We start from the raw sequence: 19,666 nt of genomic DNA, 5'->3' as shown, positions 1-19,666 counted from the left end.
CACTGTTCTTAAAGGGATAGTGTGACACGTTGGCAATTAAATAAAGACACAGCTGTTGATTAATGCTTGTCAAACTTTGGCTTTAAGCAATGATGCTCAAGTACAGATAGGTGACATAGTGTCTTAGGAAGATGGCCACCACCACCTGCCAGAACAGCTTCAATGCTTTTTGGCACAGATTCTACAACTCTCTGGAAGATGAACACCATTCTTCTAAAAGATATTCCCTCAGTTGTTTTGAGGTTTTGATGATGGTGGAAGAGAGCATTGTCTAGTTCTAACACATCAGTTCAAAATCTCTCATAATTTTAAGACTGGCTTGAGATACCCTGAAGGATATAGCATATGATTCACACCCTTTTCATCTTCATCAAACCATTCAGTTTGATTCATATTCTGACATCTCATGAATCACGGAATACAATGGTACACAAGAATAAATAAATAAATAAATAAATAAATCAGAAATAAATCAAACCACACCACAAACAGACCAGAAGCAGGTGTTTATTCATCCTGGAGTCTAGTGCAGACTAGCAAAAAGTTGCTTCAGGGTATTTAAATATAGTCTCATATTTTCATTTCAAATTATATTTAATCTGAAAAAAGTATGAAACCTTAAATACTTTACCAAATGAAATGGCTTTTTCCTTCAATAGCTTTTGAAAAAAAAGATCTTTGAGTTTATGTTGTGTGCTTCCCAATGCGTTTATTGCTTCATCAACACTGATTTCTCATGGATTCAGGTTCAGTAGAGAGTGAAATCAGAATTCACATTGTTGATCAACCCAGTGTTAAAGGATAAAACCATGCTAGTGACAGTAAACAATAAAAAAAGTTTCATTTAATCATAAATTCACACCTATAGATTTCAGTGTAATGTTAATCTCATACTCAGCTTAAGCGTCTGATAACTTTTGTACACTTTTCTGGCCACGGGCTTTAGAATCTTCAAGGATGCAATCTGATTGGCTACCTGTACTTTCATACATATGCACTTATATATACAGGTTGCAAACCTTGTACACTATGTCTCAGTGAGCTTTTGGAGCAAGATATAGTCACTGGACCTAAGGATTTTTTTGTCAGAATCACATCTTTAAATGTTATTCAAAACATTTGTTTGAAACGGTGGAGAGTAAACGTGGTCGGCTGTTTGAAATGCCAGTCAAACGCCTCTTTTATGTGAAAGTACGCAATTCGTAGTCATATTTATTGACAAAAAGCACCAGATTGTCTTGATGTCCAGCTGATTAAAGTAATATAACGTGAACTTTAGTAAGGTTTGTTATTTCACCAGTTCACACCATTCAACATAAAAGATGAAGATAATTATAACACAAATCCAGTTTCCATGATTTAGAGCAACTAAACATCTGTTTCTTTCTTTCTCTCCTCTCACTATTTTGTTTCCGTGACCCTGCTTATTCTTTGTTACTTCTTGTTGGCAGTATCATTGATTATCTTCTTCACGGCCTGAACAATGGCGTCGCAGTCGATATTGAACAGTTTGAGCAGCTCTCTGGGTTTCCCGCTGTGTGGCACATGAGACACAGCAAGGCGCTGCACGGTGAAGTCGTATTCATTCACCACTGCTGAACAAACGGCCTCTCCCAGACCACCTGCGCAATCACACATCATAATCAACACCTGATGTAAACAACATGGAGGAGTTATTGTCTCCCAAAACCAACAAAAAACCTGGAAAAATAAAAACAGATGCTTGAAAGTGCCTACTTATTTTTACATCTGTTATGACATGCCTATATTTTAATCCAAAAAAAAGAAAGAATGAAAATAAGTCAGTGCAATATTAAAATTATATAAAATGAACATAAAAATATTTAATAATATTTCACTATTTCAGTCATTCATGAAAGAATGCTCTAAAAACAAATAAAAGCTGCTAAGTTAGCATAATTAATTTATTAGCTCTCATTATTAGTGCATTTTGTATTAGAAGTATTAGACATCTTTGCTTAGGGATATTGTTGATATTATGTTAAAATGTTAACCAATTTGTGTATTTACTTTTTGTGACCGTAGTATTATAACGTTCTATCTCCTCTCATAACCCATAATAATAAACCATAATAAACTTTATAATAATAACTATTTATTGTTTTGTCTTTTGTCACTAAGAAGCTTCATAAATGGTCATGAATCATGAATCAGATCATTAATGCTTAATTGCTTTTACCCAGTGAGTTTGTGTCACATAAGTACTATTTAAGAAACACACAACCTGTATTATCACATATGAACAGAATACTGTTTCATTCAATGCTTTTTCACTTTCTGTACATACTAAAAGCCAGAGTCTGTAAGTACTCGAGCACTTTTTTGTTATCTGAAGTGGTGTGGATATATAGTATATGGGTAAAAGCATTTGTATCATTCACACAACACTCTCTCCTACACACACAACTTTACAGTCTGTCCTTCTTGAAACGCTGTATTGGTGTAGAGGCACCTCTAATGGTGACTAAATAGGCATGGTCACTCCCTCATCTTAATTTTCTCTCTATCCTTTCTTACTTACACTATATGGCCAAAAGTATGTGGACACCTGACCATCACACCAATATGTGGTTCTTCCCCAAACCTGCTCCAGCATGACAATGCCCCTGTGCACAAAGCAAGCTCCATGAAAACATGGTTTTCCAAGATGGAATGGAAGAACTCGAGTGTCCTGCACAGAGCCCTGACCTCAACCCCACTGAACACCTTTGGGACGAACTGGAACGCTGACTGCACCCCAGACCTCCTCACCAGATATCAGTGTCTGACATTACTAATGCTCTTGTGACTGAATGGACAAATCCCCATAGCCATGCTCCAAAATCTACTGGAAAGCCTTCCCAGAAGAGTGGAAGTTAATATAACAGCACAGGGGGATTAAATCTGTAATGGGATTTTCAACAAGCACATACGGGTGTGATGGTCAGGTGTCCACAAACCTTTGGCCATATAGTGTATGATAAAATGGAGAGGAAAGAATGGGAGAGCAATCATTTAAAAAGCTGCATTTAACCACTGAATTTCTTGATCTCTGCTACAAATCATTCCCAAGGGCTTTTCTAAATTTCTGCTGATACTGATAAAAGTGCTTGCAGGAGCTAGGACACCACACACACACAACTACACTATATGACTGAACATGTCTAAACACCCCAATGGCCATTAATATATTTACAAATTATTTATGAGGCAGTTTTGTAGGTCAGTGTAAGCCTACAGGACACAGCCTACCCCTCCTTTCTCTCACTCTCCGCTCAACTTCCCTATTCAGACTTGTCCTCACATATGCACGAAAATTCATAATTGTGTTCCACGTGCATTTGCACATACATACCAAAAAAAAATTAAAGTCTCATCCAGTCTTATGCATCCAGTAAATACACATTTTTCTGTGTCAACCAAATAACTCATAGTAGTTACTGTATAATATGCTTTAAGATTAATAATAATCTGAGAGTTTAAGGGGCCATGGTTAGACCTAAAGGCTCGTGATATATCTCTATTAACATTTTATAACACTCACCTTCATGGTAGTGATCCTCTACAGTGATGATGCGACCCCCTGTGGCCCGGGCATTTTCAATAATTGTCTTTGAGTCCAGGGGTTTAATAGTGAATAAGTCAATCACTCGAATGTTAATGCCCTCTGAGAAGACAAAATAATAATGTCACTAGATTACATAATAATAATAATAATAATGTCACTAGATTACAGATAATGTCACTAGATTACAAAACTTGAAAATTCATTCATTCATGCATTCATCTTTAGTAAGCACTTTATCCTGGTCAGGGTCATAGTGGATACGGAGTGTATCCCAGGAACACTAGTTGAAGGACAATAATACACCCTTAATGCCAGTTTATCACAGGGCACACAACTCCAAAATCTATAATAATATTACCCAATCAATATACTCTTCCTACACACTGTTTTGAGTAATTACATTTCGGGTAATGACATTGATTGATGATAGATACCATTATTGGTTCCACAGCATGAAGGGGCGGGGTTTATAGCCATGCCAAATCTGAGCCCCAAACACATACATGCATATTGAATTATTTTCTGAAATTGATTTTTTTTACATCATTACAGTCAGTGAGATTCCAAATGGCTTCTTCAATGGCACCAATGTGGACTCAAGACCATTAGTCAACAGAACGACTTCTGTTCTGTTTTTCTGGAGCAAAGTGCCTGCATACATAAAATGTAATATTGTTGGGAAAACAGCACATGCAGGCACTGTTACTCTGTCTCATGTTGTGCTTTTATTCTTTCCTATTTTATTTTGTGCTTATTTTCCCTCTTATTCTAAGAAATTACTGACCAAATTACCTACTGTTTTTGACCAACTCTGCAGTGGTCTGATAACCTGAATCCTGTCCAAATAGTCAATTAAGTGATTTAGAGAGATTTACAGGCTGATGCTCCTTCTTACATTACACTGCTACTCGCTAGCATGCTTATTAAACGCTTCCCAGATTAGAAGAGCACAATCCTGCAGGCTTATTGGCTTATTACGGGGTTATTATAATGACAGCTACAGGTACAGACACTTTAAATTCAGATACAGCATAATATTATGCGTTTTCTAGAAATAAATCAATGAGCAGTTGTAGCGCTGAGGTAATCATCTCATGTTAAATGCTGCCAAATAAAGAAATGTAATCATAAATGATCCAATAATGTTTTCTATATTCAAAGCACTAATGCACATAAAAGAAAATATGGCCATGTGTGATGCAAACAGGCGGGTTTGTAAGAAAAACAACCCCGTGGAAACTAGCTCATCTCATGATAATGTAATTATCATTCAGAAGTGAGAGTTTTATCAGCCATAACCCTGAGGATACGTGTAAAAAAAGTAATTCAGGACAGAAGCTTACACACAGAGTACTCTTGCATGAAAACTGGCATCTTATGAGAAACTTTTGTTATTAATTTAATGTTAAATAAGATCTAAAATGTTTCAGAGAGCAGACACTGTATTTAAGCCTACTTTGTTTAAAAACTGCAATGAAATGTACTTTTGTTATTTATAAGTTTTATATCAACCTGTCCAGGGGTTAATTGGTGACAACTGAAAAAGTTTTCAGTGGAAGTGAACAAACTTTTTACAACCCTCACATTCCCTTCTCATATTGACATCATTCCAGAATGAATGGATGCTATCAGAGTTTTAAACACTGCCAGTGAGCACAACACCACAGTGAGGGCTCTGGATAAAGGACCTGCGTTTGAAACTCTCACTGAGCTTACTGCTCATAATATCTAGTATATAGCTGTAATTCCTCTTGATATCACTAAAGAGTACCAATCTGTCTCATAGTAAGAAGAGCTTTGTCACACATTTACAGGTGCACTTGGGTATTTACAGGTGCTGTATGTATTTGGCTCATTTCTGCGTGCTGTACCTTTCTTCAGCTGCTCAGCTGCATCAAGAGCCTCGTGCAGAGTTACAGCAGCTCCAATCACAGTGACCTGGTCGTTGCTAGTCTTGTACACAACCTGCATGCAAACACCACAACATGTGATAGAACTTATTCGTCATCACCAAGACAAACCTTTAATCTATTAATGTCTGATACATGGTGTTAGTGTCTGTTGTGTTCTGTCTGTAAATGTAGGATGGAACCAGATAGGAATACATTATTTAGATTGAACAGATAATGTATTCTAAACAGATACAAATACAGTTAGGAATAGGAGGTGCACTATTAGACTTTTTTTCTTTTAGACCATAAACTCAAGCTATTAAACCACTACTGTAAATGTAGAACAACATTCTGTTATACGTTGTTTCCAGTGATATTCATCTAAACTACGATAAATCTTTCTCATGTGTCAGACATGGACTAAGAGAAAATAGTATAAGAACGGACATTTCCTGCCTGTTATAGTCATGGGTCTGTGTGTGTGTGTGTGTGTGTGTACTTGACCAGCTGCTGAAATAAACATTTGCTGAAACTGTATGTTCATTGACTGACAGAGGATAGAATTTTTAGCAACACACCTTCGCCTGGCCTACACGGAACTCTTCATTGCTGTTGTAGATTACAGGATTTTCAGGGCGACTGGTTCGGATGAAGCAAATACCCTATGAAAAGGAGTATTAAGGTTAAAGTGCGTACAGTGAAACCAGGGCTTGAAACTAAGACTGTTCTGTAAGAACAATCTTATAAGAAATAAGAAGTTCAATAGTCACTGTAACTAATTGTTTTCTAAATTTAGGAGCCAGGATCAGGATTTGCCACAAAATCACTCAAAATAAAAGGGCAAATGTAACTGCATACATGATAAAACATACAAATAAATTCATTAATCACTCATTTATTCTGTTTCACTGAAACAAGCAGACAATTCATTCCTTTTTTATTTGAGCATCTGTGGGGTTTTTTTCTCCTTCTTTCCCCTTTGCACTTGTTTCAGTGGATGCTGTCAGTTCATACCAGCGTTAACGTCTCCACATTTGGCCTAATTAAGCTTCTGCAAGGTGACAATAAATAATAAATAAACCATGACAAAAGTGTTCAAGCTGAGTGAACAATGTGTGCACAAAGACACACTACACGTTTTTTATTTCAATATTACTGGCTTTTTTATAATCAGAAATGTACAGTTGCTTGCCAGTTGCAAATTTTATCCTGCGTTTGGCAGGGGAGCAGGTGTTAATTTCAAGCCCTCTGTAAAACACGTTTAGCATATTGTGGCTTCGGAGAGAATTGTGAGAACCTTCGTGTTAGCAGCCAGCTCCACTGCTTTCTCAGTGGACACGGCATCACTCGGGTAGAACACAGTGGCTGTGGGAATGGCTCTAAACATCGCCAAGTCTTCCAGTGCCATCTGAGAGGGACCATCCTCTCCTGAAATATCATCACACACACACACACACACACACACATAAAGAATTAACACCATAAAGTCAGTGGTAAAGTCAACACACAAAACCCGGGTGGTATGTAATATGTCAGTATTTCTACACTGATATAGTAGAAATGTAGAAAGTGATCAATTTAGTCTGCACTGTGATGTTGGCATAAATGGCCAGCAACGCATTAACTTTCTGAACAGTGCTAGTGCTAGAAAGGTTTAAAGAGCTGGCGCAAAATAATTGTTTGTATTAGCATAAGATGAGTTTCTCAACAAGAAGCAACAATATTGATGCCATAGGGGATTGCAAGTATGGTTAAAACAAAGAGGAAGATGTGAGGAAACTAACCAGAAGGAAGTGAACAAGGAAAGAAGAACTGTCACAAAAGAAAATATTTGCTAACACGAAAGGAGCATGTAGCGGAATTTGGCTTCTGCAAACTGACCCATGAATGTTGCTCATTAAGGGTCAGGTTTGAAGAAGTGCATCAGAGTTGTTTATGGGATTGAAATGCACTGTGATTATCACCATAGAAGGCTACATATACAAAAATGTGCATTCTTACTTAGTAATGTGTTCTGGTATTAAACATGCATCCTTCTGTAAACATATAAGAATCTAAGGATTTCAGCACTTCATACCAGAGCATGGCTGAATTCTCAAATCTTATTGATCAGAAGGTGTTGATTAATTTTCTATAACAACACCTCTAAGAGTAGTGCAGTCTGTAAGATTAATCACAGGTTTATATTAATGCACACGCTCTAATACGTATCATTTGTATAGTAACTTGTTCACAGCAACTTTTATGGTTGCTGCTCCACAATAATCTAATGATAAATTAATAAAAAAAAAACTTGTTATCACTGGGGATAACATGGGGAAGCGTTCTGTAAAAAACCTAATTTATTTAACATTATTTAACAGAGCTCGGTGAGAATCAGGTGGTTATAGTAACTCTGCTTTGTGTTGGGCTGCATCACACCACCCTGTCATTGGTTAGTTTCCTATAACCACACACACACTTAGGTGTTTTGTTACTCGCATAGTTCACAATAATGTAAAAAATAAAAGTTCAGAGGTCAGGGGTCAGCGAACACTAACCGATGGAAACGCCACAGTGTGAGCCGCAGAGGTTGATGTTGCTCTCCGAGATGGCAGCCATGCGCAACTGGTCATAGGCTCGAGTGAAGAATGTGGCAAACGTGGAGGCAAAAACAACGTTGCGGTCTCGAGCTGCACAGCCGACTGCTACACTCACCTGAAAAAAAACACACAGAAGCAACACAGTATTACTCAGAGCAGTTCATTTCATACAGGCACGCAACCAGATCTCCATGAGTCCCTGCACATCCTACTAGAACTGCACTGGTTTAATATTGAGAGATTAAAAGAGAACTATATAAATCCAGAGCTGTTTTGTCTGTCAGTGGCTTCAATTAATGCAGTACGCATCTACATCTAATGCTGCAAGCTTAATGTTACTGTTGCCTTAAGAAATTTGCAAAACACAAACATGCGCAACTACTCCTCAGTGGTTGCCATTGGCTGTGTAATATTTCAGCAATACTGCTACTTCCTTTAAAACACTTTCCTCTTCTATGGCTCCACAGCAGCTACCTGTTTTTACCAGCTTACTGTATTGACTGAGGCAATGAAGCACACATGCAATGCCATGCTGAACACGCTGAAGACGCTTTAATGTTTAACCTCCGCAAGACCACACTTCCATTCCTCACTCTTATAATAAAAGAATCATTTTGCACTGCCTTATAGTACCTGTAGGTACTATATAATAAGCCTCAGCTTTTGCTAAAAGAACATAAGACGTTGATAATCAGCTGTGGCCTACCGTTGTGCAGCTTACATGCCCAAGAGCCTTAAACAGAGCTCATTAAATGTGCTAACGATTGTCAGAAATTCTTGATCTGAATTCTTGTTTAAGAGTGATGCATTTAGTACATTTCACGAATTATGACTGAATAAAACAATAGTATTAAGCTTCTTAAATGTCATTGTAAGGTCAGAGATGGGAGGTAACAATGTACAAACAAAGTACAATTACTCTGATACTGTACTTAATCTGGTATCTTTACTTTACTTGAGTTTTTCTTTCACCTAAAACTTTTGTCTTTTACTTATATTTCAAAAGAATCATCTCTACTTTCTACTAGGGCTGGGTGAGAATCTAATATCCATATTCTAATATCCATATTGATAAAATAGGTCACAATACACTCTTCTGAGATATCATGATATCTTTTAATTAATTTTTTTAATAATTACAAACTGGCTGGAAGCAGCTGTTAAGATTTTGTACTAAATCTTTAAAACTGCATTTTTTTTCTCATTTCAATATATTATCATTTATATATATATATCGTAATGCATAACATGTATGGTAGGAGTGTCTTCCCATATCGTGGCTTGATATTTTGGTCATATCGTCCACCCTTACTTTCCACTCACTACAGTTTTAAACACCAAATTTCTCTATAATCATATATATGCATAGTCATAAGGTAACTATTTTACACAGACAGCTTCAAGGAGTTGATCTACAGATTGTATTTATCAAGGTTGTATTGTGACAGCTAGCTATTAGCATGCAGCTAATTTGTACTGTCAGAGACATCTGGTCTCATTTATCAAGCTGGATATGAATGGATTTATGAGCATTTACACAAAAATGTAGTACTCATGAACTAATGCAGTAATACATTTTTTAATCAGTTTTGCTTATATTGCGCTGGATGGACGACACCGAATTCGCCTGTAATTTCTCTCCATATTTTGGTCTTTCCAGGTGCTGTGACTCTGCTGGACACGCTGCTAAATACTCTTTTTATTCTCATAGATGTGAGTCAACTTCTGCCTCAGAGAAATTCTTCTTTTTTTGGCCATTTTTCGCTTTCCGCTCTGTGCATTTGGCTTTTTATGGAGTTTTCTGGGCGTCACCAAGCTGAGGCATGCACAAGCCCAGTAATTTATAGGTGATTGTTATTTATCAACATAACACAATTTATACCACAAATATTAAGAAAATTAGCAATTTACAAAACTTTTGTAAATCTGGTGTAAATATTAATTCAGTTTGGCTTTGGCAAACATTTACACACAACCTTGCTAGCTAACATTTGAGAGATTCGAAATAAAGGTGTTAGTTAGCCTTAGCTCATGTTTTCTCATGGTGAAAGAGACACTAATTTACTATCAGTAGCTAAATTCAGTGTGTGATTTGAGGCAGAAAAAACATTTAAAACATGTACTTTTAACTAAATTTAAGAGTTTTTTGAGGGAAGAATCTGAAGCTGTACTTCAGATTTTACTCTTGTTTGTTTACATGAGTAATTATGAGAATTTGAAATGAAGTTTCTGTAGTCATGTACCATATTCTGCTCTGCGATGTAGCACTCCACATAGCGGTGAGGAAATTCATTCTTGTAGATCTCAGAAAAGGTGGAATTCTTTGTGTCCGCGTCCATGACAACAATGCGCTCGTTGGAACGGCCGAGTTTTGCAAGAGCCAGTCCATAGGCCTTCCTTGTAGCGATCTGAAAGACAATTAAGCCACAGTCCTTTCAGCAACCTTCTGTTAGTATTTATTCATGTGGATCTGCAAATCCTTGATGCCAAGAGAAGGAATAGGGTGTGGAATTTCTGCAGTGTTCAGGTATACACATAAAATGTGTCACTAAAGTAGTTAGATTTATTTGTGCCAATAGAAAATGTGAAGAGGTTTGTCTATAAAGCCTGCTGAGTTAACACCAGCTTAATATCGGGGTTTCTTGGCTGTACCTTCTCTCCGAGTTTGTAGCTGGGTTCACTGGGCATGTGGATGTTTTTCAGGCTGACGGGAGGTGCGTCTTCAGTTGGTGTAAGAGGAGACAGCTTGCTGCCACTCGTAATCTGACTTTGTAGATCCTTTATTACACTCTCAGCCATGTCCTTAGGCAGGGGTTTACCATGCCAACCCATCTTATCCTCTGTGGCTATAATACACAAAACACACACACACACCTACAGATTTGCTTGGAACGCAGCCAGAGTGCAAAGTTGAAGGTGTTTAACAGGTCAGTGGGTCAACATTATTTGCCTTTTTTCTATATAAGTCTATATACTGTACAGATCAAAATCCCACTATCCAATGTCACCAAGAAGAGAGTGGGTTCTCTTTTTTGAGTCTAGTTCCTCTCATGGTTTCTTTCTCATATCATAAACAGAGCTCATTAGATGTCTCCGGTTTGCTCATTAGGGAGCTACATCTACATCTGGATTTCTATAAATCTGCTTTGTGGCAATTGTTAAAAGTGCTATAAGAATATAATGGAATTGAGCAGGTCAAGTGAGACAATGTAGATCTAAAACAACATGATAGAGACACCAGTGATTAACACACAGCCTGTTGGTTTCCGCACAATTAACAAGCGATGTGTAAGTGCTGTGTACTCACATGCAATTTGTAAGGATTTAATTGTGACTCAATAAGCCTGTGTATTCAGAAGTGTAGATTTTGTAAATTTTCTGGATGAACAATGGATCAATAATGTACATACCTAATTATATCTATTTTCTACATACTGTACTACTGATGTAGTGTATATAGAGTACAGTAACTATTACAGCAGTGCAGGAAGGACATGAGAAGTTGATGGATAATGTTGTGTTTTTCCAGTGTGTGTGTGTGTGTGTGTGTGTGTGTGTGTGTGTATTGTACCTGGAATGCCTTTGCCCTTAATGGTTTGGGCAACAATGGCAGTGGGCTGCTCATGGCGTTCAGACAGAACCTTACACAGCTCCTCCACACTGTGGCCATCCACAATGACAGTATGCCATCTACACACACACACACACACACACATACAGGGAATAAGGTGTGAATATTGCAGAGTCTACCACTATCATTAGTATATGTTTCCTGTGTCCAAGTTAAATATAACATACACAAATTCATGACAACAAAATACTGAGGAAAATGGAACAAAAGATGGAAAAGAAAAGCAATAAAAGCAACCATTAACCATATATAAAAAATTAAGCTCAAATAAACAACACAGAAAAACTGAAACTAAAAGGAAAGGTGTGTAGTTATGAGAGTGAGGAATGTAAATCTGTACCTGCCAATGTGTCCTGGGAGTATAAGGAATGTGAGATGCATTGTGTTATTATTTTATTATTTTTCTATTACTAGCCACATGTATAAAGTGTCTTTAGTCACAGTGGATCTGGAGCTTTTCCCAGGCACAATGGAAGTGGAGTGGAAATACACACTGGATGGCACACCAACCTATCACACAGCACCATGCACAAACACGCATGTACGCACTCACCCGAAGGCCTTGCAGCGTTTCTTGTACTTCCCCACATGGTGCTGCAGGGGTGCAGGGTCGCTCTGGCCAAGGCGGTTGATGTCCAGAATAGCCACCAAGTTGTTCAACTGATAGAAGGAAGCAAAGGCCATAGCCTCCCACACTGAGCCCTCAGACAGCTCACCATCACCCAGTAAGCAGTACACACGGTAACTACACCACCAGAAAGATGGAGAAGGAAATAAAAAGAAATAAATAGATTCAATCCAAAATGCTGGGAATGTATTTGTGTATTGTATACATGTATTTTACAGTTTCACAGAGCAACAAATTAGCAGCCTGCATTAATAACCAACTTTAGAATAACGTATAATGTGAAGAAAATGCTACACACAATTCATTTCAAATGTCATTAAAAGCATAAGTTCATTTTAGATACTAAAAGTGAATGATTCATATATTCATATAATTCATATATATATGATATATATAGGTTTTAAAGTGTTTTAAGGAGGCAACAAGAAAGAAAGAAAGAAAGAAAGAAAGAAATGAGATGCTTTGGAATTATCATAGTTGAATGGTTTTAAATGAAATTCTTTTCAATGAATTTCAAAAGAATGACACCCTCTCTCTCTCTTTCTCTCTCTCTCACAAATACACACACACACACACGCACTCTTTTTAGATGCTAAATGGCTCAGACATATTTCCAGTCAAATAGACATGTTTGTATTAATGTAGTGTGATTAGACTGAACAGTGAGCATTATCATACGCATTCCACACATGCCATGAAAAGAAAAGGCTGACTCCACTCCAACACAAACACACCTGGCAAGATCGTACACACCCAAAAGCTGAACACAGCTTACTGATTTGATTGTGTACATGTAAAATGAGTAAGTGAATAACATTTAAGCAGACTACCTAAGCACTGACTATGTAGTCCTATAGATAATAAACTGTAGTATGTATATATAGTATATCTAGTATAGTGGTATAGTATATCAGATGGTATCAGATATGGTTATAGTTATGGTGGTGGTTTGAGCTGTACTTTAGTGATGTCGGAAAATCAATCTTAATCTTGACCATCACATTCAACATCACTGTAGACAATTAGAATATCTGACGCAAAAAGAGCTACTTGTGAATGAACTTTGGGGGTGGCCAGGGTTCAAGGGAAACCAAAGATGGAAAGAATAAATCGACAAACTGATGAGGGATGATGAAGAAGGAGAAAAGATGGCAGTAGTGAGAATGACAGCCAGCCAGAGAAAGAGTGCAGGGGTGGGCAGGATCTTATTACAGCCGAGGAATTGACAGAATGCAGATATACAGAAAGGAAGGCCATATGGAGAGAGACAAGGAAGCAAATGCAAAAAAGCACATAGCACAATAAGTTCACATCAAGATTGAGTGAAAAGGTTTAATCATCTCTGCAGCTATACTGAATTACTTGCAAATATGGTTCATGTTTATTAATGTATAGTCCCTGAACATAAACTAGCATTAGCAGTACTTTTATGTATTTTGTTTTATACCTCGCCTTGTCAAAGTATTTTCCAGTATAGGCCATCCCACATGCAGCGCCAAGTCCTTGCCCAAGAGAACCTGTGGCCACGTCCACAAACTGCTGTTTCTAATTAAAAAAAAAAAAAAAAAAAAAAGAACACAGATACACATTTGGCCAAAACTACACCCTCCAACAATTTTCATGGTTTAATATTACCACGTTCTATAATGATGAATGTGAGATTACATACGTTCCAATATAACATCAAAAATCTGAAACACAAATGTGCAATTTGGCATGAGAATATCCTAAATTTTAAATAACACAATAGATCATTCTGCATAATGTGTTTTTGTTCCTCTTATACCACTGCAATTTGCCAATGATACCAATGATGAATTTTCTATTAAAAAATTTGTGACACATCATACTTTTTACCAGTTTCTAGTTCTTGTTGTGGAATGTTCATGAGACAAGTTAGTTCCTGTTATCACTTACATAATAACAATGAACAGTGGTTCCCTCACCAGCTTCTCTTTCTTTCGCTCTCTTTAATAAAACTTCAGCTTGTCATGTTACTGAGAAACCGCAATGTGGAAATTTCTCTCTAATGAAGACTTTCCCGTGGTGAGAACTTACTAACTATTACAAATCACTGACACTCGAGACTCCTTCCATAAAAGTTAAATAAACATCTCTGAACAGAAGGGCTGAACATCTTTTTGTCCCTCCATCACGATTCACTGTCTATTCATTCTCTTCTTTTTCTTTTCTTCAATGTCCTTCCCATGAACCCCCAAAGTTCATTCACTTTCTGTATCAAATGTCCCAATTGTCTACAGTGTTGTTGAATGTTATGTCCTCTTTCTACATAAAGTTTTATTGACAATTAAATTTTATTTGTGGATGTTTACTAAGTTACGCTTACACTTATAATTAGATGCAGAGTTACAGTTAAATCAAAATAAATAGAAAATGATCATGACACCCTAAAGCTAATAGGAACCAAGGAGCATAAGTCTATGTGGTGCTTTCTAGACTTCTTGTATCATAAGTAACATTACTGTATTTTGTGGGGAAGTGCTTATTTAAATCTCAATCATATTACATTAGCTAGAAAAAAACAGTCTATTGGGGAATTTCCTCTATATGTATTTGCTTACTGGAACTGGGTGGCCCTCCAGGATGGAGTCAATCTTTCGGAGGCCAAGCAGCTTGCTCTCTTGGATGTAACCTGCTTCTGCCCAGGCAGCATAGAGCACAGGAGCAGCATGACCCTTAAATACATACACACACAAAGTTAACTCACAAAGCCCAGATGATATGTAATATAGACTATCAATGTTTTTCCACAACGATATAGTACATATTGGTATATGTAATTGTATGTACAATGCATAAAATCATGCTGATGCAGGTCAAGGCTACAGTAACTCAAATAAGCACACTTTACAACCGCAGAGAAGTGGAACAGGAGTGGAACCTGATGTGGACTTCTGCTGTTGTAGCCCATCTGCCTCAAGGTTTGTTGTGTGTTCTGAGATGCTTTTCTGCTCACCACGGTTGTAAAGTGTGCTTATTTGAGCTATCGTTGATGTCAGCTTGAAACCCAAAGTCATTGAGATCATGTTTTTACCCCATTCTGATGTTTGATGTGAACATTAACTGAAGCACTTGACCTGTACCTTCTGCAACATGATTGGCTGATTGGATAATTGTCTGAATGAGCAGATGCAGATGTTCCTAATAACATGGTTGGGAAGGATATGTTAGATTATTATAAGGATTGTCAGATTATATAATAAATCATGTATTGTCTAATTGTTATGGTTGGGTCCATGCCTCATCCTCCTTGCTCTGGCAGTAACATCTGTTTTAAATAAAATTTTAAGCGACAGCAAGTTATTTAAACTGAACTGAAAATAAATTGTCACAATTTCAACTCAATTGTCATGAGTCTATATATCATGACATTCTGTGATGTTGACATTCTGTGATGATTGTCTGCACCACATATCTAATCTATTTTCATTCAAAAGAATGCAGCTAATCAAAAACTGATAAGGAAAACTTCTCAAACCCATGCAATCTGCCTTAACTGGTCTGGATAAGTGTTAACTTTCACGCACACAATGTGACGCAACCCTATCAGACCCTATCATCTGGCACTGCTCAGACTGCTCATTGTGTTGGAAACTAGGTTATCAAAGTGAGAGGTTTATTCAACTGATAAGGGTTTTTTTGTGTATTTTGAGTCTGTGTGAATTGAACTTGGTGTTCTATACAATGTTAATATATATACATCTATTAGCTACAGCAAAGCAATGTGTCTGTTACCTTGGACAGAACAAAGCGGTCGTAGCTGGGATTGCGAGGGTCATCAGGTCTGTATTTCATGGTGTGAAAGAACAGCACAGACATGATCTCTGCTGCACTGCAACATGATGTTGGGTGCCTGCAGAACAGACAATGTGCAAAGATTACACAAGGATACTATTCAGACTCACACAGCTTTACACTTTGACATACCGCAAATAAAAAGGCGTGCAAACACATAACACACAAACATACAGTAAAGTCACATAAATGCAACCATCTGGAAATGGATTCCATCCATACATCCATTCTCTGTACCGCTAATTCTACACAGGGTCGCGGGGGAGCCTGGAGCCTATCCCAGGGAACTCGGGGCACAGGGCAGGGGACACCATGTACGGGGTGCCAACCTATCACAGGGCAATCGCACACATGCTCACACACACTACGGAAATTTGAAATGCCAATGATTTGATAAGCATTAGCAAAATTTACTAAAATATGTTGATACTAGTCAGCCTTATTGTGGTAAAAGTTTCTCTGTGCAAAAATATAAACATGAATATTAACTAGTCCTAAATATCTAGGCTTAAAACAATCCTATCATGAGTGAAGGAGATGTTACAACAAAGTTATATATACATAATCATATAAACACACACACACACACACACACACACATATATATATATATATATATATATATATATATATATATATATATATATATATATATATGTGTGTGTGTGTGTGTGTGTGTGTGTGTGTGTTTGAGAAGTTTATATATATATATATATATATATATATATATATATATATATAAATATATGGAAATTACCTTTCAGACTGCACATCATTTGAGGAGAAAAAAAAATTTAAGAATATTTTATTGTTAGTTAATAATAACTCACTCTGTTGTGCATTTTCCATAAAAGTCTGTCTGTATGAATAGCTGTTCTTATAGCAAGACTGTTATAATTAAAAAAAATAATAAATAAATAAACTCTAATAATAGTAGCATGCCATTAGAATTATGTTTGTTGAGAATATATTAGAACTTCAGAGTAAGTAAGCTAGACTATCTAAAAGACTTAAAAACAAATGTCATGCCATTAAGATAACTTGGACTCTAATACTGTACAGTGGCAGCACACAACCTTTCCTAAACTCACAACACAACAAACTCACAACACAACTCTCACAGCAAACAAAGTCATGCGTCATGCTGAGCCACATTAGGAGTTTAGAGATAATGTTTTTTATTATTATTTTTTATTAACTACGGAATTTCATGCTGAAACTCCATAGGAAGCAGAGTAATGACTTCTGGAGCATCTTCAGTAAGTGTATCTCAGTGTGGAGAGAGAGAGAGAGAGAGAGAGAGAGTGTGTGTGTGTGTGTGTGTGTGTGTGTCTCTTACCCGCTGCCGGCTGCAGTGGTCGCTTTTATGGAATTGATTCGGAGTCGGTTCGCGCTGTTTCTCAGCTCTTGCAGTGTGTGTTTATCGGGTTTGTGATAGTCCTCCATGATGACGTCCTGTGTATAAACCTATGTGATGAAAAGCGTGGAAAACTGAATGAAGAAGAAGAAGAAGAAGAGGTAGGTGGGTGGCACGCGCTGCACTGTGTGTGCATGTATTTATATGCAGGAGTGTGTGTGTGTGTGTGTGTGAGAGAGAGAGAGAGAGAGAGGTGGGCGTGGGCGTGGGTAGAGAGATAGACTGAGGCAGAGAGCAGGACTTCATTTCAATATCACTATTAAACATGAAATCAGCTATTAGACATCACAGAAATAAGAAGTGCAATGTCTGAGTGTGTCTGTAAAGTCTGAGAAATTAGACCATGCTGCACTGAAGTCTCACAAGCATCTTAACTTCAGTTTTAGCAGCTTTGATGCAAGTTGCTCTTCTTGTTATTCAAAAGTGTATAACAGAGATCATGCAGAATAACTGACCTATCTTAAAGGGATAGTTCACCCAGAAATGAAAATCCTGTCATCAGTTACTCACCCTCATGTCGTTCCATACCCATAAGACTTGCGTTCATCTTCGGAACACAAATGAAGATATTTTTAATGAAACCTGGGAGATTTCTGTCCCTCCATTGACAGTGCATGTAACCAAAACTTTCAAGCTCTAAAAAGTTCATAAAAGCATCGTAAAAGTAATCCATGTGACTCCAGTGGATTAATTCCAATTTTAAGAAGCGATACGAATACGTGTGTGTAAAAAAAATTAAATAAAGTCTTTATTCACAAAATATCTTCACTTCCGCATAGATCTCTGACACGCGTTCACGAGAGGACCATGATGAATGTGTGTTGTGTTGACGCAAGAGTGGACGTTCTCACGATACAACCGGACCTGGAAGCCCTGCACTGTTTACAGTTGATGACAGAATTTTCATTTTTGCGTGAAGTATCCCTTTAAGGTCAATTATTCTGCATTATCTCTGTTATACACGTTTGAATAGAATGTCCACACTCATGGACAGTCAATTTAAATTTTTTTTTATGATTGCATTTTGTTTTTTAACATAATTGTTATTTAACATAATAAATTGTTATTACGCAAATTAAAAACAAAATGCAATTTTTATGATCCCTCTTTTTTTTTTTTTAAATTATTAACATTTTGTAGATTCTGCAAGGTGTATATAACTTATGACTCCAACTGTAAATCAACTCTAAATCACTTGAGATCATTATTGTAAATGAACATAAACTTCTGTAGCTCTCTAGACTATTTATCATTTTCAATCTTTCAAACTTTCTACATAAAATTAAAAAAATAAATAACAGAAAAATGAAAAAAAAAAATTTTGCTTGTTTATTTTTAAAATAGTGATTTTGGGAAGATGTTTTTTTTTTTTTACCTCCTTGCGTTAACAGTAATATTATGAACATTATATATTTTAAGACCTAAATGTTAAAAATTTTGGACATTGGAAGATTATATTATTATTATTATAATTATTATTATTATTTCAGGCATACTATTTTAGCCTTTTTTTTAAACTCATGGACAAATTATTTACTTTTTAACGTAAGTAACACTTAGACAGAACCAAAATTCATACATCATGCAATTTTAAGTTAAAAAAAAAAAAAACAGAAAATATAAACGAATCTGGATATGCGTCTAAATAATTTATGGATGAAAGGGTTAAAAGGCTTAATCTGACAGAACTTAGACAAAGATTTCACTTTTTTTTTTTTAAATTCTGCTGTTATAGATTGTGCTCTGAGCTCCCTGGGATAGGCTCCAGGCTCCCCCAGCAACCCTGTGTAGGATAAGTGGTATGGAAAATGGATAGATGGGTTGACAGGGGACATGAAAATATGCATCAGTCTCTTCTGATTTTACATCGGCCAAATGCAAGATGTAGGACGTTTAAAGCAGGACAGGAGAAACAGGTGCCACAATAAGATGACATATGCAATAACATATATACCATATAACATATAACTGACTCACTCCCTTTCAGTAACCACATTATTCTGGTCAGGGTTGCAGTATCAGGAACCTGTCCCTGGAACACTGGTCCTGAGGCAGGAATATACCCTGAATGGGACACCAGTCCATACAGGACACCATGCACACACAAATTCATGTTGATACATATTATTTTG

General features: G+C 36.9%; 1 protein-coding gene across 1 annotated transcript; it reads right to left on the bottom strand.

The window, feature by feature from the left end:
• Nucleotides 1–491: 491 nt before the first annotated feature.
• Nucleotides 492–17,680, bottom strand: tkta (transketolase a). The gene is made up of 14 exons (XM_034306267.2): nt 17,457–17,680; nt 16,058–16,175; nt 14,884–14,997; nt 13,749–13,846; nt 12,227–12,418; nt 11,614–11,732; nt 10,695–10,888; nt 10,286–10,450; nt 8,001–8,157; nt 6,758–6,888; nt 6,039–6,122; nt 5,440–5,533; nt 3,545–3,667; nt 492–1,622 (listed from the first exon to the last, which is right to left on the bottom strand). Exons 1-14 carry the CDS (start codon nt 17,561–17,563, stop codon nt 1,435–1,437), a joined length of 1,884 nt encoding a protein of 627 aa, XP_034162158.2. The 5' UTR covers nt 17,564–17,680; the 3' UTR covers nt 492–1,434.
• Between the last annotated feature and the right edge of the window lie 1,986 nt (nt 17,681–19,666).

Source organism: Pangasianodon hypophthalmus, chromosome 8, assembly GCF_027358585.1.
Source record: "Pangasianodon hypophthalmus isolate fPanHyp1 chromosome 8, fPanHyp1.pri, whole genome shotgun sequence".
Classification (NCBI taxonomy): domain Eukaryota; kingdom Metazoa; phylum Chordata; class Actinopteri; order Siluriformes; family Pangasiidae; genus Pangasianodon; species Pangasianodon hypophthalmus.
The sequence above is the reverse complement of the archived record's forward strand: the minus strand, read 5'-3'. Positions and strand labels throughout refer to the sequence as shown.